The 25,039-nt window shown below is 35.4% G+C and overlaps 1 protein-coding gene across 1 annotated transcript in view; it reads left to right on the top strand.

Annotated features, from left to right (window-relative positions):
* LOC149789967 (uncharacterized) overlaps positions 1 to 25,039 on the top strand; it is a 299,468-nt gene that overhangs the window by 112,694 nt on the left and 161,735 nt on the right. Inside the window, exons 10-12 of the mRNA XM_089973148.1 lie at positions 16,327 to 16,360; positions 17,000 to 17,079; positions 17,220 to 17,358. Of these exons, the coding sequence (XP_089829274.1) occupies positions 16,327 to 16,360; positions 17,000 to 17,079; positions 17,220 to 17,358 (253 nt within the window). The remainder of the gene's footprint in view (positions 1 to 16,326; positions 16,361 to 16,999; positions 17,080 to 17,219; positions 17,359 to 25,039) is intronic.

Here is a 25,039-nt window from a genome sequence, read left to right as displayed (position 1 = left end):
TTCATGTATCTTTAGATAACACTCACTGAATTCATTCATATATTTTCACTTTACACACATTGAATTCATTCCTGTATCTTTAGATAACACTCACTGAATTCATTCATATATGTTCACTTTACACACATTGAATTCATTCCTATATCTTTAGATCACACACACTGAATTCATTCATGTATCTTCAGATCACATGCATTTAATTCATGTTTCATTGGATCACAAACACTTTGAATTCACTCATGTTTCTTCAGCTGACACACATTAAATTTGATTGTGTATCTTCAGATCACACATGTCAAATTCAATTCTGTATTTTCACATCAGATATTGTATTCATACCTGTGTCTTCAGATCAAACAAATTTAATTAATTATCGTATCTTCAGGTCACAGACATTGGATTCATTCATGCATCCTCAGATTACACATTGAATTCATTCTCATGTATCTTCAGATTACACATTGATTTCATTCTCGTGTATCTTAAGATCACACTCATTGAATTCATTCTCATGTATCTTCAGATTACACATTGATTTCATTCTCATGTATCTTCAGATCACACTCATTGAATTCATTCTCATGTATCTTCAGATCACACTCATTGAATTCATTCTCATGTATCTTCAGATCACACTCATTGAATTCATTCTCATGTATCTTCAGATCACACTCATTGAATTCATTCTCATGTATCTTCAGATCACACTCATTGAATTCATTCTCATGTATCTTCAGATCACACTCATTGAATTCATTCTCATGTATCTTCAGATCACACTCATTGAATTCATTCTCATGTATCTTCAGATCACACTCATTGAATTCATTCTCATGTATCTTCAGATCACACTCATTGAATTCATTCTCATGTATCTTCAGATCACACTCATTGAATTCATTCTCATGTATCTTCAGATCACACTCATTGAATTCATTCTCATGTATCTTCAGATCACACTCATTGAATTCATTCTCATGTATCTTCAGATCATGCACATAGAATTAAATTTTATATCTTCAAATCACACATGGAATTAATTTCTGTATCTTCTGATCAGTTCATATATCTTCAGGTCACAGACATTGGATTCATTTGTGTATCCTCAGATTACACATTGATTTCATTTCTGTATCTTTAGCTCTCACTCTCATTGAATTCATTCTCATGTATCTTCAGATCACATTGAATAAATTCATGTGTCATCAGATCACATCCTTTAGAACAAACACAGTAAATTCAGTCTTTTATCTTTAGATCACACACATTGAATTCATTCCTGTATGTTTAGATCACACACATTAAATTCATTCATGTATCTTCAGGTCACACACATTAAATTCATTCATCTATATTTAGATCACACCCATTGAATTCATTCATGCAGCTTCAGGTCACACCCATTAAATTAATTCATGTATCTTCAGGTCACACCCATTAAATTAATTCATGTATCTTCAGGTCACACCCATTAAATTCATTCATTCATGTATCTTCAGGTCACACCCATTAAATTCATTCGTGTATCTTCAGGTTACACACAGTGAATTCATTCATGTATCTTCAGGTCACACACAATACATTCATTTATGTATCTGCAGATCACACACTGAATTCTTGTATCTCAACACACAAATTCAATTCATGTATCTTTTGATCATACGCAGTAAATTCATTCTGTGTCTTCAGGTCATACACAGTAAACTCATTCCTATTTCATCAGATTACAGACATTAATGTAGATATTCTTGTATCTTGAGATCACATTGAAGTCATTCATGTATCTTCAGGTCACACAGTAAATGCATTCCAGTGTCTTCCTATTACACACATTGAATTCTGTCATATATCTTGTGATAACACTCATCGATTTCATTCATGTAACTTCAGATTACACACATTGAATTCATTCATGTAACTTCAGGTCACACACTTTAAATTCATTTATGTAACTTCAGGTCATACTTTAAATTAATTCATGTATCTTTGGGTCTCATGCATTAAATTCTATCATGTATGTTCAGGTCAAACACATTGAATCCATATATCTTTAGGTCACACACAGTAAATTCATTCCTGTATCTTCATATCAAATGTTGTTGTTGTTGTTATAGGGTTTAACGCCATTTTTCAGCACAAGATAGGCTATTCATGGCGGCCGGTATTAATGGTGGAGGAAGAACCAGGGAAAACCCCGGAAAGAACCACCGACCCACGAAAAGCTACCGGCAAGCTTTCTCACATATCCACATTGACCGAGCCTGAGACTTGAACCCATGCAGACAGAGGTGAGATGGCAGTGATCCATAATGGAGAGCGCTTTAGACAACTCGGCCACTCGGGGGCCCCTCATATCAAACGTATTGAACTCATTGACGTATCATTAGATCAACACATTACATTGATTCATGTATCTTTAGATCAAATAATTTAATGAACAAGGAATCACAAACATCAAAATCAATAATACCAGCATATACATCACTGTTTTTCTTAACTTGCATGTACAATACAACAACAATCAGGCAAAAGTAGACAACTTTTCCTGGTCACATGCAGGCACAGCAAATGAGTCATGCAACAGTTTTTACTTTCTTGTTTTATTCTCTTTTCCAACATGGCAATAATGTGTCACAATTCTCAGTTATATTGTTGTGTGTAGCCCTTAGAATATATTATTAGTTTTTGTAGCTTTAAAAAATTTTAATCTGTAATTTATCCATTGCTTGAATTTGTTTTTTACTGTATAAACTTTACAATATATTTTAGATCAACAAGCAATATTCAGATTGAAATTTGCTTTCCATTTCTTTTCACTAATTGATTTTGTATCAGATTTTAAAAGTAGCTTGGAAAGATCTCTGCATTCTTTATTGTCATGAAACATAATTATTTTTTATTTATTGGATAGAAAGAAATGGTCTGGCAAGCATGGTTACACCAGACTTGAATATTTACATAAGAACTTTACACATTGAACTATACCTTAAAAGTCAAGAACATATGTGTTGAAACCATACAGCCTTAAAACCATCAAAATCAGTAATAAGTCTTTGATCTGTAAGTATATTTATTACCAATATCAATAACATTGTATTCAGACCAGTTCCTATAGAAACGTGATACCTTGTTAACCCTAAGAAATGATATTATTCATAAATTTGTTTCACAAGATATTCTCCCATCTGAGTTATTTTTTCCTGTAAATAATTGGCAAGCCAATCATAGAACATAATGTCAGAGAGCATTGTTTGTCTTTTTGGATAATGTCATCATTCTATAATGAATATTGTTCCCCTCGCCAGCTGTTTATAATTAATGACATAAGAATAAATACCTTTCTGTAATAAGTTTGAGAGCTAAGAAGTTATGAACTTGTTTGCCGCAGAAAGGTATCTGTTCTTACTTCTTTATTGACATAATGTTTTTTTTTCTCCAAAAAGGAACAGGTTTTTTATCCTGCATGTTTCACATTCAAACAAATTGTAGAGAATTCTGTTAGATTTTGTTAGCGCTCTGCGATCTCATCTTATTTTCAAAGCTAATACAAATTTATCAGTATATATCACTGTCAAATCACCTTTAGAATTTTTTTAAAACAAGACATCTCATTGACTGTGTCTACTTTTGATTGCCATATAAAGGTGAAAAAGAGTATTATAAAAATCTGTATAATATATAAAAAATTTGCATGTTGTCCTTGTTCCCAGACTAACCCTATTTTTCCCTGCTGACACTACATTTTGGTTTTAAAATAAATATATAAAAATTTTGAAAAAAAGGAACAAAAAAGTTTGAGAGAAAGAAAAGAAATTAAAAAGAGTAACTATGACCAAAATTAAATTTAGGATGTGAATGATATTTATTTTCCAGTTTATACTTTATTTAAATCCATCCAGAATTTTAAAAAAGGCTTGTACTGACCTACTAAACCAGATTTTGTATAACCAAAGCAACATATATATTTTATTTGGATCAATCATGAAAATGAGAGAGAAGTTAAAAATTTAGAGGACTTATCAAAAACTCTAAAATTCCAACTTCAACCAAAAGTAATCTTCAAGATGAAATAGCAGAGTCACCCAAAAGAGGTATTAGATTGTTGACAAAGTATAAAAGATAACAAGAGCCTTGGATTAGGTGGTTTCACAGCTGATTGTCTTAAAGGTTTTTGGCTTCACCTCGGGGAATTTGTACTTGTAATAATTACTGAAGCGTACAAAACTGGACCTTTCACAATGGTCTTTAGGCATGGCGTCATAACTTGCATGCCAATTAAGATACACCTGAAGCACCTGAAGAATAGGCATCCAGTTTTGCTACTTAATGCGGCATAAAAATCAGCCTCAGGATGTATTGCCAAAAGAATTAAGTCTGTATTGAATATCTGACAATCAAACTGGTTTTGTAAAAGGATGAAATTACAAGGGATGCTGGATGAATCCATCTTTGAGAAGGGATGAAGACTGTAAGAATGATTCATTTTGCTAAATGGTTGCTAAGGGAAGTATCTGTAAAGAACTAAACAATAGAAAACAGCTTACTTGTACAAGCATAAACTGAACAATAGAAAACAGCTCACTTGTACAAGCATAAACTGAACAATAGAAAACAGCTTACTTGTACAAGCATAAACTGAACAATAGAAAACAGCTTACTTGTACAAGCATAAACTGAACAATATAAAACAGCTCACTTGTACAAGCATGAACTGAACAATAGAAAACAGCTCACTTGTACAAACACAAACTGAACAATAGAAAACAGCTCACTTGTACAAGCATAAACTGAACAATAGAAAACAGCTCACTTGTACAAGCATAACCTGAACAAAAGAAAACAGCTCACTTGTACAAGCATAAACTGAACAATATTAAACAGCTCACTTGTACAAACACAAACTGAACAATAGAAAACAGCTCACTTGTACAAGCATAAACTGAACAATAGAAAACAGCTCACTTGTACAAACACAAATTGAACAATAGAAAACAGCTCACTTGTACAAGCATGAACTGAACAATAGAAAACAGCTCACCCTTACATTAACACAAAAATGATTAATTTACCTTAAAATAGTAGCATGTGAAAGTTCCCTTTAACCAACATGTTTAAATGATCTGGACTTCCATGTTATAGAATTAAATTGGTCAAGTTATTCAGATGTAAATGGATTGATTACAATGCCATATACATGTATAACAAAATGATATTGTAATGGATTGATTAAGATAGCTTATATAAATATATAATGTTGTAATGGATTGATTAAGATGCCTTATATAACTATATGATGTTGCAATGGATTGATTACAATGCCTTATATAAATATATGATGTTGTAATGGATTGATTAAGATGCCTTATATAACTATATGATGTTGCAGTGGATTGATTAAGATGCCTTATATAAATATATGATGTTGTAATGGATTGATTAAGATGCCTTATATAACTATATGATGTTGCAATGGATTGATTAAGATGCCTTACATAAATATATGATGTTGTAATGGATTAATTAAGATGCCTTATATAACTATATGATGTTGTAATGGATTGATTAAAGATGCAAGGGGCCACGAGTGGCCAAGTGGTCTAAAGCGCTCTCCGTTACGGATCACTGCCATCTCACCTCTGTCTGCAAGGGTTCGAGTCTCAGATTCAGCCAATGTGGGTATGTGAAAAAGCTTGCCAGTAGCTTCTCATGGGTCGGTGGTTCTTTCTGGGGTTTTCCCAGGTTCTTCCTCCACCATTAATACTGGCCGCCATGTATAGCCTATCGTGTGCTGAAAATGGCTTTAAACCATACAACAACAACAACAATTAAGATGCATTATATAAATATATGATCTTGTAATGGATTAAGATGCCTTATATAAATATATGATATTGTAATGGATTGATTAAGATACCTTATATAACAATATGATCTTGTAATGGATTGATTACAATGCCATCAATGGATTGGGTTGGATTTGATATTGTTTGCATGAAGGCATGGTAGGTTGGTTTGGGAATTCAAAATGTCTAGGAGAGGTGAAACATTTTTACATGTGTTTTGACAGTTTGTAGTTTTATTTGGTCAGATGTAGATTGGTGTGTGGGTCATGAAGAGGTCTGGAGAGGACAATAAACATGTAATTATGTTTTTGAGCATAACCCCTCATAATTTAGGTTAAAAAAGTTTATCCCTATACGTGTATCAATCTACGTACTGCACGTAAATCTATTTGCCAATTATCGCCACACCCTTGTTTACTAGTATTTTGTGCAGGTGTGTGACTGAAGATGCAAAAATAATCTCTATATAGATAGTGTATTAGAAGATATCTAAGATAAAATACCATAGTCATCTGGCACCTATAGCTTTTACATCTGGATCTGTATGGTATATTAGCTTGATTATGTATAGAACTCTGGCTCTTACATCTGGATCTGTATGGTATATTAGCTGGCTTATATACTTTGGCATGAGATGTGAAGACCATTCTCTTTTAACTCTTTTCTGGCAACCTCCCTACAACAGAAGTTAGAAACCTCCTATCTCTCCCCCTCCATTCCCCCATGTTTCCCTGGAGACTGCTTGCCAAAATCCTTTTATCATGTTTAGATAAGTATGGAGTCAGATGAGCAGAAACATAGAGATAGGGTTTGCATACTTCTCAAGTAAGTCAGACATCAATGCTCTCATTCACTTTGGTATTTTGTTTATTTTCATTTCTGCAGAGTGGGACCATGGTTGAGTTTATCTTCTGATGTTTTGACATTAGGTGTAATACTCCATAATGTTTCTACCTTACATTTGACTGAATATTCCAAGGACTTTAATTAGGTCAGAGTCTTGGGATCTTGCTTATCTTACAGCATAGAGTTTTACTCATTGTAACAACCTTCATTATAATGTGATTCTGGATATAATGCAATACCACTATGGACCATTCAACCAAATTAAGCCATGGTACTGAGTTAGTATTTTAGATATTTGACAAAATTTGTTGAGACTAAACAACATGAAGCTTTGCATTATATTTTTATTTTTATTTTAAAACAGTATTTTACAAAATAAAATGCTAAAATTCATGTACCATGAAGAGAAAAATATCCTTATTTTACATAAACCAACTTATTACCATACATTTTAATATAGTTTATTTATTTCCCCTCATCATGCCCCACACACAATCATATAATTATTTTGCTATTGTTATGGCTTGGTACATAATGCAGTTATCAGTTATGTACCACAATTACCATGTTACAACAAGGGAGATCAATGCACTGAAACCTGTCAAGAAAGAACACTCAGCTGACTACACATATGTCCTTTATGGAGAGATATTCCTTTTAGAGAGATTGAATATAATAGTGTAATTAAATGAGACTTAAAGATGACATCATTTATTAGCACATGTTTTTATATGGAGGTGTCTTAATATTAAAGCAAATTTTACTGTGTAATGAATTTAAAATTATATACCCCCGACTTAATATTTTATCTTTGGTATTATTTTAACTTGCTCAGAAGCGTTATGCCAAAAAGCCTGAGTTATTCATAAGAATTTTTTTTTTTTTTTTTATTACTACCTGATTTTACTCAGCTTCTCTTAACATTATACTTGTTATCAATAGATCTTTCATATTTTTGATTGGAAGCAACAAAGGTGTGCATGTCAATTATAGATACAGTTGTCTCTCAATGTAATGATGTTGAGGAGAGATGTAAAACTGTACTCCCTTATAAGGAGGTCACCTTATAAAGAGGGCGGTTTAATATAAAATCTGACTGTATCTGAAACAATTGGGATGAATGCATTTTAGTAACTGTTATATAAGAGACCATGCTATAGTGGATCATATTGTAGTGAGATTCAGTGCAGGGTTCCCACGCTACTGGGAAATCGGGGAATAGTCTGGAGAAATGATAATTGTTTTCCTGACCGTGAAAAGTGCAGGAAATTCACAAATATTGATGAAAGTTGGGAAAAACCAGGGAATTTTCCGCCACCACTTCATTCCCAAAACAATCACTTAATTGAGAGTTGTAACTAAACTGATTGCTAGTTAAATTTATCGAGTTCTAACCAGAATATTTGGAGTGTACAGTAATGGATCATTTGGGTACTTGCAATAAACATATATGCTGAGTCAATCCAAAGCTCAGTGGATTAGATTTGTCTAGTAGACTTTTAGCTTCAATGTGAGCTCAATATCCCTATCTTTCCTTACATGGAAGGTATGAAAACCAGTCTAGCATCAGAAGAGGCCAACATGGTGGTGGCAAAGCGTAGCCGCTTACCGTATACATGTATGAAATTGATATGAAAATTATTTATTTTCTCTGAAATTGTGAGCCTTAAAATCGTTATGTCTTTAATCTGCTGAAAGACAAGATGAAATTACGGCATTGATGAAATGTGACCTGGTACTCTCGATTCGCATTGATAGTCGCAAGAGTACACAAATCTAACAACCCACATTTTCAAATGTTGTAGAGAAAGAAAAAAAATTAAATGACAGTCGTATACTGGTTGTAATAAAAATGCAAAAATGAAACTACACAAATTTTTTTATATTTATGTATTCCGAGAACAACTTTTGGAGTTTTGTTGTATCACGTGACTACCACATTGACATGTGCTCTCTGCTTGATAAATCAGACTGGCCAGATTGCTGGTTTTTACAAAAGGTATTTGATGTTTATTTAATATAATTGAATTTCTATACAACAACATTAAAAAGGAGTTTGTTGTTGATATCACATGCCTTCCAATGTCGTTGTTTGAGATTTGAGATGTTATGTGACTAGTAATGCAAATGGCGAGTACTGGGTCAGATTTCATCTATGCCTTAGTTTCATCTAGTTTGTCAGCGGATTAAAGACATAACAATTACAATACTTACCATTTCTGAGAAAATAGATAAGTCGATATAACATAAGTTTAAATTTTCTAGGCCTGCTGATAAACAACTACCATATGTCACTATGACACTGTGGTGGCAAATTCAAGTTTTCCTATATGCAATTGCAATGACCCCACACCCCAACCTAAATGTCCAAACATGAAAAATTTGGTGGGAATATTCGGAGGAAGCCCAGATTAGAAAATGGACTGCTAATCGTTTTAAGCCAAATTTGTAGTCCAAAGTTGTTGAATCTCAGAGCTGAAATGAGAAATTGTCGTCCCTTTTATTATATATTAAAATAAAACGATACAAGCCCCTTTATCAATACAGGTTTGGGGACTGGTTTAACTAATTACAAGAACTCAAGTTCATTTTACAGAAAATTCAGTCCTTGTTTATACAACAGTATATAATTTTGAGGGTCATTTGTCACAATTTAAATCAACCATTTTGAAAATGTTTTTAAATGATTGATTTTTAACCAGATCGTCTTAAGGAGATTAGGTTGTTTGAAAAATCTTGTTTGGGATTTTATTGGCACAGATAAATTCAGGGTTAAACTCTTTTCATTACAAGACAAGATTCTAATTATTTGCGTTTATTGTTTTTTTAAATACTGTAATAGGAAATGTTACTTTCTATGAGATGCATATATATATATTGCTATAGAATTCTTTAGAATCAAAGGTTTGAAAGGAAACAAAATGTAATTTATGTTCATTATGTTGTTCCCACTTAGCAACATAATGCAGCAAAATAAAGTTAGAAGTTTTATTCTGTACATTGAAATGACTTTATATGCTAATTTATAGGAATATAATCAAACTTGTTTCATGGGATACATTTTGTGGTTTTGTACATGATCATCTTTTCTGACCAATGTTTTTGGAGAGTCTTGAAAGAGAAACATCTTTAGATTTAGAAAATGCATGTTTCATAATCCAAAATGTTCTTTAATTCCATTCAGTAATGGTTGTATGTGAACCTTGAAAAATACAATTTCATCCTGGAAAAACCCTGGAAATGACCTGGAAATTTATCTTTAGATAAGCATGGGAACCACATCAGTGTTACTTGAGTGACTGTTGTTTGGCGGGGCACATGTTAATGAGTTATTACTGTGCAAATACTGTGATATCTCTATAACTCAAGCAGCTCTGAAAACTGGTCAGTTCTAAACAGTGTTTACACATCAGCTTGGGGGCTGGGTGGCATATTTTTATAAAGGGAATTGCATCAGTCCTAAAAGGGTACACAATCATTTTTCACATTAATTTGAGATTCTAATGACTATTCATGCTATAGTAATTTAATACATCTATCTTAAGTTCACAGGTTCCCTTGTTAAGTTTCTTCTAATATTTTGTGAAGAATTTTTGTCAGAATAGTTTAGGCAATGTATGTAAATATAGTTTGGTCAGTATGAGCTTATACCAGTGTACTTTCTATTTTTATCTAAAAGCATAATTGGTTGATTAAAGAGATTGTATCCATAATTAGAATAATTCCATTCTCTGAAAGATTTTTGCATGGATTCTGGTACAAAAGTAAGAGCCAGTTCTCTGAATGCAGGAGTCTATCCTGGTAAATGGCAAACCAAAAACATTTCATAATGCATTTGTTGCAACCAGAATACCCACTTGCTTATCAAAATCATGAAACATGGTTGTGATGTGTCATCATTGCAATTCTCACAGACTATTGGGATGTTGTGTAGCCAACAAACCTATCACCTTTCCAAGTCATTACATGGTATAATCAATTTTATTCATGTATAGTATGTTTACTACTAAAGAATAGCTTACAAACATGACTATCACAGAAAACACCAATAATGGATTATTCACCATCCTAACTCTAAACAGTTTAATGACATGATTACAATGTGGTTTGAGAACACTGTTATTAGTTTCAGAGAGCAATATCAGGTATGAATGTAGTGCATGTAAAGATCACTCATGTAGATATAATTTTTTTTGTTAGTGTAGCGGTGCTACTGGTGGTGGTGTTGTGAGGTTGTACCTTCTTACAAGGTGTCCGCTTTATTTGGCTATCATTATCTAGAGGGTGATCGCTCTCGGTATTGTTCCCCGGATCGAGTAAATTTTAAAATAAAGTGTGATATTATAGATGGAATAAATAGAGATCTGAGCAGATGTATTGAACAGAATGATGTGAGCCCCCATACATGAAAACCAACAATATGATCAATTACATAAACAATTATGATAATACATTAAATTAGGAAGATACACATCTTTTGAAAGAAATCATTCATCAAATTTCAAAAGACAAATATATTTATATAAGCAGCCAATCTGTTTTAAATGATAGGATTGGTTCATCATAGAATCGAGTGAACAATCGAAGTCATTGCCTTGTACAACTTCATAACTAGCTTATTTTCAGTTCACTCCCACTTCACTGTGGCTGTTCTTCTTGGTCTTTTTGCTTTTTTTTCCTTCTCCAACCTCCCTACTGTCTCACCTCTTTTCGGCCCTCATACTTGGTGTGGGTAGGTGGATACGTAAGTACATGTATGGAGATATATAGATACTTGGATAAGTACACAGATACGTCAGTGGAGCTAATTCCCATTTCAAAATAAACAGAGAAGCAACCTAAATCTTCTGTCAGATATCCTACTGGGAATAGATCATTACTTCTCATTATGACAGATATCGTTCTATTGGAATTCAAACAGATACCAAAGGTTATGTGGTCAAGCTAAACATTGCAGACCATAAACAAACCTAGTGTCACTGATCACATTAACATCACACAAGACATAACAGTTCCGTTCTTGTCTCCATTACACAAATGAATGAATGAAATTCATTAAATGAATAACTATGTTATTTTCAGCGAATACACACATTCAAATATTTATCATACGTGAAATCATCTAAGATCAGTGAATTCACACAGATTCTTGTAACTCATATCAACTAAAGTAATGCATGAAATTCTTTCATTCCTATAACAAGCAGGATGACAAATTCAAACAATTCTTCAAACTTATATAAAGAAGATCATTGTACAAATTCAGATAGATGAACTCAAACAGTTATACTCATATCAAGAGAATTGATATAATGATTTTTTTTAAAAAAATCATGCAAATACATGTATAAGCATATAAATTCCAGCATCTCATTATATTGGTATCAATGAATTACATGAGATTGATGCAAATACCTTGTGCTTTCAAGCTTTCTTCGCTTCTACCACCAAAATTGTGTCCGTTGACTTTCCAGACATCCGGTCCCTTTGCCAAATGTTTTATGAGAGAATTTCTTACAGATTCAATCTTAGAGTCTCCTAGATATTCACTGTTGCAGGAAAAATGCAGACTTACTAGATTTTTTGATGAGGGCTATTTTAAAAAACCAAGAAATTTTGTGTGGGAACCACACCCCTTTTTTAGTGTAACCAATCAGGACTAAATATATCTACCACCTGTTATAAATAGGTGCCATTGTGGTCAGCCTGACTTCTCGATTTCCAAACCATATCTGGAAAAACTCAACTCTGACAGTTCTGATATAAAATCGAAGTTAACCTTCCCTTTTCTGGTCTGTCTGATGGTTAAATCAATGAAGGCTTAATTAAGAATCACTTCCTCTCTCAACACAAATTTAACAAGCACCTGTCCCTATAAATCTAATTAATTGTTCTCTGGCCCAAGTTAATGTGCTCTTCATAAATCGACAGAAATTTGCATCCTTACAAATAGATTATTTGAAAAAATTAAGAAAAAACAAATAACTATGATATGAAAGACATGACACTATTCTTCTTGGCATCTGTCCGTCTACGAGAGACGATGGCATAGCTCCAAAGTACGCTTTTGCTTATCCTTCTTTTTAGCTCTCTTTTCAGCTTGCTTTATTCTTCTCTTTTCCTCTGCGTTTTGAACTCCCTGCCTGACAGCTAGACGCCAGCTGGAACGGTTCTTTGCACAGCTCTCCCAGTCGTTGACATTGATGTTTGCTGTCTTCATATCCTTCTTGCAAACATCTTTGTAGCGCAGATGTGGTCGTCCAGTTGGTCGTGCACCTTCTGCTAACTCCCCATATAACAGGTCCTTGGGAATGCGACCTGGGTCCATTCTCTTGACATGGCCAAGCCAGCGAAGGCGCCTCTCGCTGAGTATGGAGAACATGCTGTTCATGTTGGCGCGTTCTAGAACCTCTGTGTTGGGTACTTTGTCCTGCCACTGGATGTGCAGAATGCGCCGCAGACATCTCAGGTGGAAGCTGTTGAGTTTCCTCTCGTGTCTTGCATAGGTGGTCCATGTTTCGCTGCTGTAGAGAAGTGAGCTGAGCACGCACGCTTGGTAGACACGCAGTTTGGTCTTCTCTGTGAGGTTGGGGTTGTTCCAGACCCTCTGGTTAAGTCTGGCCATCACTGCTGCTGCCTTGGCAATCCTGCCGCCCACCTCAGAATCAATGGAGAGTGAGCTGGAGATGTTAGACCCGAGGTATGTGAAGTTCTCGACAACTTCCAAATTGTACCCATCGATGGAGACAGAGGGAGGGGAGTCTGTGTCCTGTGCCATGACATTTGTTTTCTTCAAACTGATGGTCAGTCCAAATTCCTTATATGCATGGGAGAGGCAGCATACCAGCTGCTGGAGTCCATCTTCCGTGTGTGATGTCAAGGCTGCATCGTCGGCAAAGAGCAATTCACGGATGAGTACCTCTGTGACTTTAGTCTTAGCACGGAGACGGGCGATGTTGAACAGCTTGCCGTCAGCCCTGGTATGGATGTACACTCCCTCGCTGCAGTCCTTGAATGCGTACTGGAGAAGCATGGAGAAGAAGATGGCAAAGAGCGTCGGTGCAAGGACACAGCCTTGTTTGACTCCGCTAACGACTGGGAATGCTTCAGATGTTGCGCCATTGAAGCACACTGTGCTGTGCATGTTCTCGTGGAACGACATAATGACAGCAAGCAGACGTGGGGGGCAGCCGATCTTCTGCAGGAGTCTGAAGAGTCCACTCCGACTAACCATGTCAAACGCCTTCGTCAGGTCTATGAAGGCAATGTAGAGGGGCATCCGCTGCTCGCGACACTTCTCCTGCAGCTGACGTAGTGAGAAGATCATGTCTACAGTTGACCTGCCGGCTCGAAATCCACACTGGGATTCTGGGTAGACGCGGGAGGCTAGGATCTGCAAGCGTGCCAAGGCAACACGGGCGAAGGCCTTTCCGACGATACTGAGGAGGGAGATGCCCCGATAGTTGTTGCAGTCGCTACGGTCTCCTTTGTTTTTGTACAAAGTGACGATGTTGGCATCACGCATGTCCTGTGGGATGTATCCCTGTTCCCAGCAAAGGCAGAGGAGTGTGTGTAGGGGCTGGAGCAGTGCTGGTTTTCCGCTCTTGAGGACTTCAGGCGGAATGCCGTCGCTTCCAGGAGCCTTTCCACAGGCAAGGCAATCGATGGCTTTTCCGAGCTCTTCCAGGGTGGGCTGTGTGTCTAGCTCCTCCATGACAGGCAGGTCTGGAATGGCGTCCAGGGCAGTTCCAGTGACATTGTTTTGGGTTGCATATAGCTCAAGATAGTGCTCAACCCATCGCTGCAGTTGTTTCCCCTGGTCTGTGATGACTTCGCCCGTCTTGGACTTGAGGGGGGCGGTCTTGTAGCTGGGGGGGCCTGTCGCTTTTTTGATACCCTCATACATTCCTCTTGTATCCCCGGTGTCAGCAGCTGTCTGTATACTGTTGCAAAGGTTCAGCCAGTAGGTGTTGGCACAGCGGCGGGCGGTCTTCTGGGCGTTATTCCTTGCAATCCTGAGGGCTTGTAGTGTTCTGGGGCTAGGTGCAGCCTTGTATGCCAGAAGGGCTTTCCTCTTTGCCTCAGTCACGGGCTCCATCTCCTCCCAGTTTGCCTCATACCAGTCGACATTCTTTCGCTCCCTCTTCCCGTAAGCTGTGATGGCTGATTTGTACACAGAGTCACGGATATGGGACCACTTGGAATCAATGGTGTCATCAGGTGTCACTTTGGTGAGGGCTTCCTTCAGTTTGCTGATGAACTGCTGTCTTTTCTCTGGGTTGCTTGCACAGTAGGTGTTGATACGTGGGTGACCCTTCTTCTTGGCTTGGTGCAGCTTCTTGGGTAATATTCGCACCTTGCTGGCCACCAGGGAATGGTCCGTGTCACAATCGGCACTGTGGTAGCTGCGGGTAAGGAGGACACTGGCCAGTTCTGCACGCCTGGTGATGACGAGGTCTAGCTGGTGCCAGTGGCGTGAACGTGGGTGTCTCCACGACACCTGGTGGATCTCCTTGCATTTGAAGAAAGTGTTTGTCACACATAGGCTGTGGGAGCAGCACATCTCCAGCAGTCGCTGACCATTCTCGTTGATCTTGCCCCTTCCGTAACACTATATGACACTATAGTAACTAGAAATAGTTGACAGGTAGACCATTTGTAAGTCTTCAGCTAATCCTAATGTTATGGCCAACTCATAGGAAATGTCAGGTTTATCAACCTTTATAGAAAAGTCTAAAAACTAAAGGATGAAGAAAACCAATAATTGTCAAAGATTAAAACTCTATAATTGCTGCATAATGTAAATGTAACATGAAGATCTTAAGATTTGTCACATGATATGTGAAGTTTGAAAAAATGAGGGCTTTAAAGTTATAAAATAAATTGCACCTTAAGAAAGATAATTTTATTTGAGAAAGTTTTGAGTGTGGCTTTGTATATTTGTGTTAAAAAAACAGGAAAGGATCTCTCCTAACCAACTTTCAATTAAAAAGATAAGACAAAAAGAATGTATTTAATAAAGGGAGATAATTAGTGCACCGTTAATATTATTTTCCCTTTGGTACCCCAGTTCTCAAAGTGTGTTTATATTATCATCTGCCATTCTACTGAGTGATGTTACATAGCTGCAGAAATTATTAATGTTTATGTAATGTGAAGCAAATTAATTCAGGTGCAGGTCCCAAAACAGTAAAGAGAGATAACAAATATATTTTGCAGGCAGTTTTCTGGAGACCATCCTGGAAATACATTCTGTAGCAAGCTGAGTGATAAATGCTGTCTGATATTTTCAGTTTACTCTGCACTGTCAGTCTGACCTGCAGTCATATCACTTGTATGTCAGGAGTTTCATTTGGCATACACAATTTTTAATGTTATTCATTTGTAATTTGTACTAATTGTTCTTGATGTTATTATATTAGATAATTAAAAAATATATATATTTTTAACTTAAAATTTAGCTGGGTCTCAAATTAGAATCTCCCATCCTTAAACCATATGATAACTTCCATTGTTTAAATGTAAGAGGAATCTTTAGCAATATATTAAATTTTATAAATATAGCTAACATCTTAGGACCCTGCACAGATGCCCCATTGTTTCTTAATTCTGTTACACCTTTGTTCAATCTTTTCAGCACTGTCCAGATGGAGAAACCACACAAATCACATGTAATCTTCTCAGTTCTATGTTTATTTGCAAGGAAACACAGTTTTTACGCCTAGCATAATGTTGTAAGATGGACTAATTTGACTTTCCATAGAAAAACAGCAAGTTTTTAATCAGAGCCCAGCCTTTTTTATTTCTATCATGTTCCTCCTTTTTATGTGTAATTGTATTAAAGAATTTCATTAGCAATAACTTTTTCTTGGCTGTATACTGTGATACTTGAGGAAAGTATAGTAGTTAGGATACAGGCATAGTTGTAGCTCTCCTTCTCCCCAAGTAGGTGACAAAATCAATCTCACTGATTATATCATTGATTTGTGTTGGATTCAGAATTCATTGTGAGTGTTGTTCATTAAAACTTCTAAGCATTCTTTAGGGATGGAGCAAAATATTTGCCATGGTCATATCATTTTTTATGAAATAACCCCACGTCTGTTATGACTTCAACTAGTAACTGCCTGATTCCTTCCTACGTTTTGCCATATTATTATATATCTGGTTCGCTGAAGAAAACTTTTATTTTATTTTATGTGTTTGCAACTCAAGCCTATCTAAGAGCTTAGAATCTGCTCTAACACCTCTAGAGCCCCAAGTTTATCTTCTCTCCAAACTGTTACTGCTAAGCACTGATCTAATTTTAGCCTCCAATCTTTACCAATTTCCTGAAGCTTCTGTTAGGAATTCACATAGCTCTGGTATCTTGGAGAAGTCCATCTTGAAGGTAGGTAGGTAGATGATGGACTGCGTGATATGCATCTCATGTTCATGAATAATATAAGTGTCATGCAAGGTGGTGGATGTGAAATATTTTGGCAGTAGCTATGCCCTGTATCTGATCTTTTTTATTTGTATGTTTTCTAGGGTGCTGAACTCATCCAAGACTCAGTGCTATCCCATGATGCACAGGGATCAGAAGGCAAATGGAATGTAGTACTTACATCAGAAGAACAAGCAAAATCAACTAGTAAACAGGAACTTGGGGATAACAAGAAGGAACAAGGTAAAGTTAATTTTTGTTTTTGGCTTTCAATATTATTTTTTATTTCACTTTATTATATTCAAATTAATCCAACATATTTTGTGTTGATTACTGACATTCACTTATACTTCATGATACAGTTAGACCGAAGTTACAAGTTTTAGCAGACATTTTATCTGTGAACTGATTCTTAAGGCATTTTGATAATGCTTTGTACATCATTGAAAAATCATTGAATAGGAGGGCTTGCCTTCAAAACTGCTGGAATTTAAAAAAACAGTTGTTTTTATCTTAAAAGAATACAAAAGAAAAATCTCATTGTTTTTAGCCAAATGTCTTGAGTTATCTGTGTGATTACAAAATAAATAAAATTAATACAATTTATCACTTTAAATTCAAAATTACTTATTTTTGAAAAGAAAGAATAAACAAATAAAATGGGATAAAATTGGGTGGAGCGAAAGACAAGCAACAGTTATAACTACAGATGGAGTAGCATCCATTTGCAGTAGAATATCTCATTGGTTGTAGTTTTTTAAGTTTGTACCAATTAAAACAGTGATTATAAAGCAAAAGTAACATATAGCGAACATTCAGTTTGTGTAAAAATACTCTTTAAAAACTCGGAAGTGACCTTGAAAAGTCCTTGATATAAAAAATAACCTAGGGTTGTATCAGCCATGATATAATCTAAGGGCTGTATCAACCATGATATAACAGAATTACTTCTGTTGGGATATTGAAATCTGAAATCAGTGTTTTTGTCTCACATGGTGAGATAAAGTGACTCTTTTCCATAGAAAGTTATGGTATCATTGTCATTGTCATGAACAGTGTTAAGTTTTATGCTAAAGTTTAGTCATATATCTTCAATATAAGTTGCTGCATTTGTGGACTAATTGGTCTTTATGATTAGCAAGTGCCCATGCTAACTGACCACACACCTTATTGGGTGTTTTATAACCAAGATGCTGAGTGTCAGTTGACCATACTAATTGACCACACACCTTTTTGGACATTTTATATCCTAGATTAACTGTCAGTTGACCATACCAATTGAACACATGAATCTTTGGGTATTTTACATCCTAGATTCTATCAGTTGACTAGATTTATTGATCACACACCTCTTTGGGTGTTTTATATCCAAGATACAGTACTGTCATTTGACCATACTAATTGACCACACTCCTCTATTGATATTTTATATCCAGGATACTCTGTCAGTTTACCTTACTAATTAACCACATGCCTTTTTGGGTGTTTTATATCCAAGTTACTGCCATTTATATGTTCTTTAGTGATGGAGAGGAAGAGTGAATATACAATTATACATACAGATTAATATTAGTACATGTATATCTTGGCCAGTGGTGTAATCAGGTGCTGGGGTCCAGGGATTTACCCCATCAACTTTGCTGCCAGCACCCACCTATATTAAGTAAATCAATACACGTTTTTAAGTTAAAAAAATATTCAAAATCTATTTTTGTAGAAAACCCATGTACTTGTAAAATTAATAAACACACTGCTGTATTAACATGATGAGAGATTGTATACAGTGAGGTAATTAAGTTATGTGGAGAAAACACTCCTGTTAATTGCAAGTAGTTTGACCTAGTTATTTTTGACTGCAGACAATTCAGCTTCCAAAATTGAAAAGTCTAATCTGGCATCCAAAATGACTGGCAATGTAGTTATTTAATCTGTTAGAAGTCTGTAAATCTTATAAAATATTAAAGGATAGAAGATAGGAATGAAGAATAGAAAAGGTGAAGAAAAAAACAAGTGTTTAAAATTTGATATGTAATATTAAGTCCAAAGTTCATTGAATTTTTGTTCCTTTTCATTAATTCACATTTTTTACATCTTTGTGGGTCATTTTGTGCAAAAGTTTAGATTCAGCAATGAAAACTGAAGTTTAAAAAACTCTTATGATATTTTTAGCAAAGAACTTTTGTGAAATTGACTTTCGATAATTTTTTAAACTTAACTTTCATGGTTATGACTGGTACAGTGCATTGAAGGTCATCTAAACCCTTCTTGTTTTTTGGAATAGTATTGAAATATCTGATACGGTTTGAAACTACAAAAACAAATTGGTTACCAATGTATTGATGTTTTATTTTTTTATTCAGGATCCAGTTTGAAATAATGTCCACAATGCTTACATTGAGGAAAATTCAGAGACTACTTGTTATTATCTTTCAGTCTAAGTTGGTTCTGTTGGCATCATTCCAGCCCATCCTAGACTGTTAGAATCTTCAAATGTTGAGACATTGTGTTCTGATAGATATGTATATATTGTAATTTTCTGGCATGTGATCTACCTCCTCAACCCCCCCTCAAGCAGACTAATGGGTGTAGAATATTCAGGCCAGACGAACCCTCCTGCAGATATTGTAAAAGGAGATAGTGGAGTCTCCTTGCCCTGGTACATGTCTAACGTTCTTACTGTTGAGAGGATCTTAGAATTTTTAGGAGTGCAATCTATGTAAAAATCTGATTTTGTGTTTTAAAATTTTACCTTTGTACGCATTTGTCTTGATTTTGTATGCCTTTTTAAAATTATTCCTAAATTTACTCTGCACTGTATAGCCAGGACTGTGCTGATATGCTCCTCCCCTTTTTTGGGGAGGTGGTGGAAGGTTGTAAGACTGAGGTTCATCATTGATATCAGACAAGTATAAGTGTGAGTACATGCATACTGCTTTGTAGTAGATTTTGTAGACTGGATGTTGATTCTGTTCTTTGGTTTATGAAGATGCAGATGAATTTAGTGACTTACAAGCTTTTGAATGGTTTTGATTTGATTATTAAAACTGCTTCTGTGGCCTGGTAGTTAGAGCATCCAACTCCGATGTGGGAGGTTGCAGGTTTGAACCCCAGCCAAGTTGTACCAAATACTTATAAAAATGATACTAACAGCTGCCTCACTAGATGCTCAGCATTAAGAGGTTAGTGTTAGGACTGGTTGGCCTGGTGTCGGGATAATGTGACTGGGTGGGACATCATGCTATATGTCTGAGGCATGATGCCGCAGTGCTAGACATCACTATAAACTGCCAAACTGCAGCCATTGTAGTAATATGACAATTTTTTGTGTAAAGTTACATTAAAAATTCAAATCAAACTCATACACTGGTTATTAAAATGCTTTCAGGAACTGGAAAGAATTATAAATAGTTAATTATTCAGTCAGACATTCTTTACGCAGTGTAAAATATCTGGCAGTGCCATCTCTGTTTTGACCCGAATATTTTTGACACAAAATATTAACAGCATATTACAAGAAAGTCTGCTGTGCTCCCTCATTATAACAATGTCCATAGAGTATACTGCCTTATAGTGAGGTCACTTTATAATGAAGTACATCATGCATATTATTTATTTACTTCTGCATAATAAAATAGATTTCATGTCCATTTGTGCCTTATGACATTTAGGGGCCCCAAGTGGTCTAAAGCGCTCTCCGTTACGGATCACTGCCATCTCACCTCTGTCTGCATGGGTTCGAGTCTTGGATTCGGCCAATGTGGATATGTGAGAAAGCTTGCCAGTAGCTTCTCGAGGGTCGGTGGTTCTTTCCAGGGATTTCCCGGGTTCTTCCTCCACCATTAATACTGGCCACCATGTATAGCCTATCATGTGCTGAAAAATGGCGTTAAACCCTACAACAACAACAACAACAACAACAACATTTTGATGGGAAGTGTGTTATAATGAAGGACCCTATAGTGAGGGCGTGCTGTATAGACTGCGCAACTGTATCTGACTTCTGTCAATAGTCCATAAGAGTGCTGTATAGACTGCATTACTGTATCTGACTTCTGTCAACAGTCCATAGGAGTGCTGTATAGACTGCATTACTGTATCTGACTTCTGTCAATAGTCCATAGGAGTGTTTTGAAGTTTCAGGGAATGTTTGTGAATATATAAGTGTACCTGTGCATTTACGGCCTGCAGTGATTCAGACTTTGGTTGGTTTGGATCTGCAGTCTGGTTTTCTAGCAATTAGTTTTAGATACCGATGCCAAAATATGTATATACTTGCATACCAGTTGGGTTGCCAGCAGGACAAGGAGAGGAATTTATCATATTGTTAATGCAGAAATTGCATGTAGAAAGATTTTTTTATCAGAGTGTAGGTGTTTTATCGGTATATCATTGATGACTTTTATTGGTGCTGGTGTTGCAATAACATCAGAAAGGAAATCTAGTTTGAACCAGTTGGAACAAGTTTGAGCTTTTTGGCAATCTAGCACTCCAAGCTGTATTACTGTATCAAAAGAATCATTCATTTTCTGTGACTGGCAACCACAGTTTGGACAGGTTTTCACAATAATCTTCAGACAAAGAGTAAACCTTATGTCTTGCTTATATTAACTGATTTTGCAGTTTTTGGTTGTTTAGGGACAGCAATTATGGACACCACCACTACCATGTCTTGTAGAGTTGCAACTGATATATAAGTATTTCAGGAGGATTATTACACCCTTGAGTCAAAACTAGCTCACTGTGACCTACATTTCACTCTCCAGTGACAGGCATTAATTGTGTGTTTAGCTCAGTTTTTCACTGCTTTTTTTGTCCTTTGCATCTCAAGATAAAATCTTTTTTTTAAGCCAGTTTTTCTGCTTCTTTTAGATGCATATATTGCTAAAGAGAAATGCCTCTTAAACAGTTTGTCAGCATTAAAATTGTCTCCCTTTTTGACATTTATTGCTTTATTCCATTGAAATATTTCTGTACACTCAGCAGTAAGTTTACACTTAAGCTACAGTTCTTCTGTAAGAGTACATCTTTGCTAGCCAAAGTTCTGATGCATTAACCGTATCTATACCTTGGCGAATCAATCAGATAATTGCTTCACGTCTGTAAATTTCATTGGATGCGACAACATATCAATACAAGGGGAGCACACAACTTGAATGGACTGAAGTAATTTTTCACTGTCAGTCCTCATTTGTACAGGTAGTTCCTTTCTCTCAAACACACCCATAATGGCTTCTTTCTGGTAAGTAGTCATACTTTTGATGTTCTCAGCTTACAAAAATATCCTTTTGAAGACAGTTCATTTGTAAACATTTGCAAATACGACATTCAATAAGAGGCAGTCCATTTAGTTCAAGTCTTGTTCGACTGGACTCATGCAAATGCTACACTGAATAAGAGGTTACCCATCTACTTCAAGTCTTGTTCGATTAGACTCTTGTAAGTTGTTGTTGTTTTGAGATTTAACACCATTTATCAGCACACAATAGGCTACCAGTATAACTGGTGGAAGAAGAACCTGGGAAAACCCCAGTAAGACCCACTGTCGTGCTTTATCACACAGCCACATTGGCCGAGCACAGACTTGAACCCACACGGACAGAGGTGAGACAGTAGTGATCAGTAAAGGTGAGCACTTTGGATCACATGGCCAGCCTGGGCCTCACTCTTGCAAGTTTAATATTATTTGCACAAAAAAATAAAATAAGACTTATCCATGACACATTAATGATGCATAGTATTCTTGATATTTCAAACTAAAGAATGTATTGTTGGTGAATTTGTGTGGCCATTGCCAAACTAATCATTGAAGAGGAATTCTTAGTGTTATCCCTCAGCGTCATGTACCTAAATCTGACTGCACTATCAGCATCAACATCTGCAGTACATAGAGTGGTAATGTCTAATGGAGGGGTTATGGAGGGAATGGTTCAGAGAGGGTTTACTGTTGCTTAATCTGTCCATTGGATGCTTGTACATATTAATCATCATTTACGTTATTATTAGTCCTGCTGTGATCATTATAAGGCTAATTTTGTAATTAACAGAGTTGGCACTTTTATTGCTAGCGTAGCAAAGATGTAACTATGGGTAATATGAGCGTTTGACTTTGTAAGGTTAGAACTTTAAATTAAAACTTTATTGCTTAAAATATAACAATAGGTATAGATTTGGTGGTCCATTATTATAACACTGTTAATTGGATACATAAAACAGAACCATATATGCACGTCATTTTACAGTGACCTTCAGGTCTGATATTTTACCAGTGAAATGAAAACAGAATATAAATGTAATGCAGAATGAGTACAAACAAAATGATAAGTGAATTTCAAAGGAAACGGGGAGTGGAAATGCAAAACACAGAATACAGAATGATGAATGATAAATGAAAACAGATTGAAATGATTTAATAAATTTGATGAATTTATTTAATAATTGATTATTTTCAAGCTGCATTTAAATTTCCAGTCTAAAGCCCTTTTGCATGATAAACCGAGATCGGACTTTCACCCCTTATAAGCTGTGACGTTGTTGAGGCAAGCAGAACAAGAACAATTTACATACTGAGACTTCACCAGAGATTGTAACTGTAAAACCTTATTTGAATGAAACAAAATTTAAAATAAAATTTTTTGATGAACACTGTACAGTTGTAATTTTACACCTATTGTAGTCACGTATATAATTTATTATTTTGTAAATTTAATCTTGTTTTCATTTGATGTACTTGCTGTTTAATTGATGCACACTATTAACAAGACAAGATCTCAAAAATAAAATACCTAACTTAAGTTATTCATTTCCATTTCATTTTAAACATGAAAAAAAGCTCAAAGGAAATGATGGATGGAGGTCTAAATGCAAATTCTGAATTTTTTGAGACCTTAAATGAAAAATGACAAGCTTATAGATAAAAATAGATATTTAATGATATGCAAGCAGTTAGCAAATGGAATGCAGATGTAACACAAATCAAATGCATATTTAATAAAATAGCATATTGCTGGTTTTGATATGGGAGGTATATTATATGGAAAATTATAATTCAACCAGTATTTTGCCCTGGGGTAGGTAAATTTTGTTACAAACAAAAACAAAAAAACAACCCGAAATTGATTTATCCATGTAATTGAGCTGGTATAGCCCAGTACTTGAAGCGCTTACTATATATGATATATACTAATTAACTAATTATTATATATATATATATATATATATATATATATATATATATATATATATATATATATATATATATATATATATATATGATCATGATTTTGTGATGCTAAAAAGGTTAGCATTACAGTAAATGTGTTCCAGATTTCTTCATTATTGTGACATTTATGTCCTTTTGATGACTTTGTGGGCAAAAAGATGTTAGCATTACATTAACTGTCTTGGAAATGGTAATCATAGCATTGATGTACTTCATTAATTTGACAATAGCAAATGTTCTTCATGATTTTGGGAACATCATATCTATCATGACTTACACAAAATCCTATTGGTGCATAACATGATGGATGCTTTGCATTCTTGAGTGCTGATGCATTAACCTCCCCCATATCTGCATACACACTTCCACTCTAATTGGGTTCAGCATCAGCTGCCAAACTATGTAGAAGATGGCCTGATACCAGAAGGTGGTTGCAAGGGCAGCAACTAGAGAGCTGAAGTGGAGGAAAATTAACACTCGACCTAAGTGCAGAACAGGTGTCTTGGTCAGTTCCTTCTATTTTTAGTAGATGATGATAGGCACTTAACGCTTTCCATACTTATAGTCACTGAGGATAGAAAACTGTTTGGATAGAGAACTGTTTTGTTTACAACTTGGATGTGGATGCGATATGTAAAACTTCTTTGGATATTTACATATCAGTGACAGGGTCTGTAGAATGATGTATTCATTAGCATTTCACAC

Source organism: Sinohyriopsis cumingii, chromosome 10 (genome assembly GCF_028554795.1).
Source record: "Sinohyriopsis cumingii isolate HCF-2022 chromosome 10, ASM2855479v2, whole genome shotgun sequence".
NCBI lineage: Eukaryota > Metazoa > Mollusca > Bivalvia > Unionida > Unionidae > Sinohyriopsis > Sinohyriopsis cumingii.
Note: the sequence above shows the minus strand (reverse complement) of the source record. Positions and strands in the feature narration are given on the sequence as shown.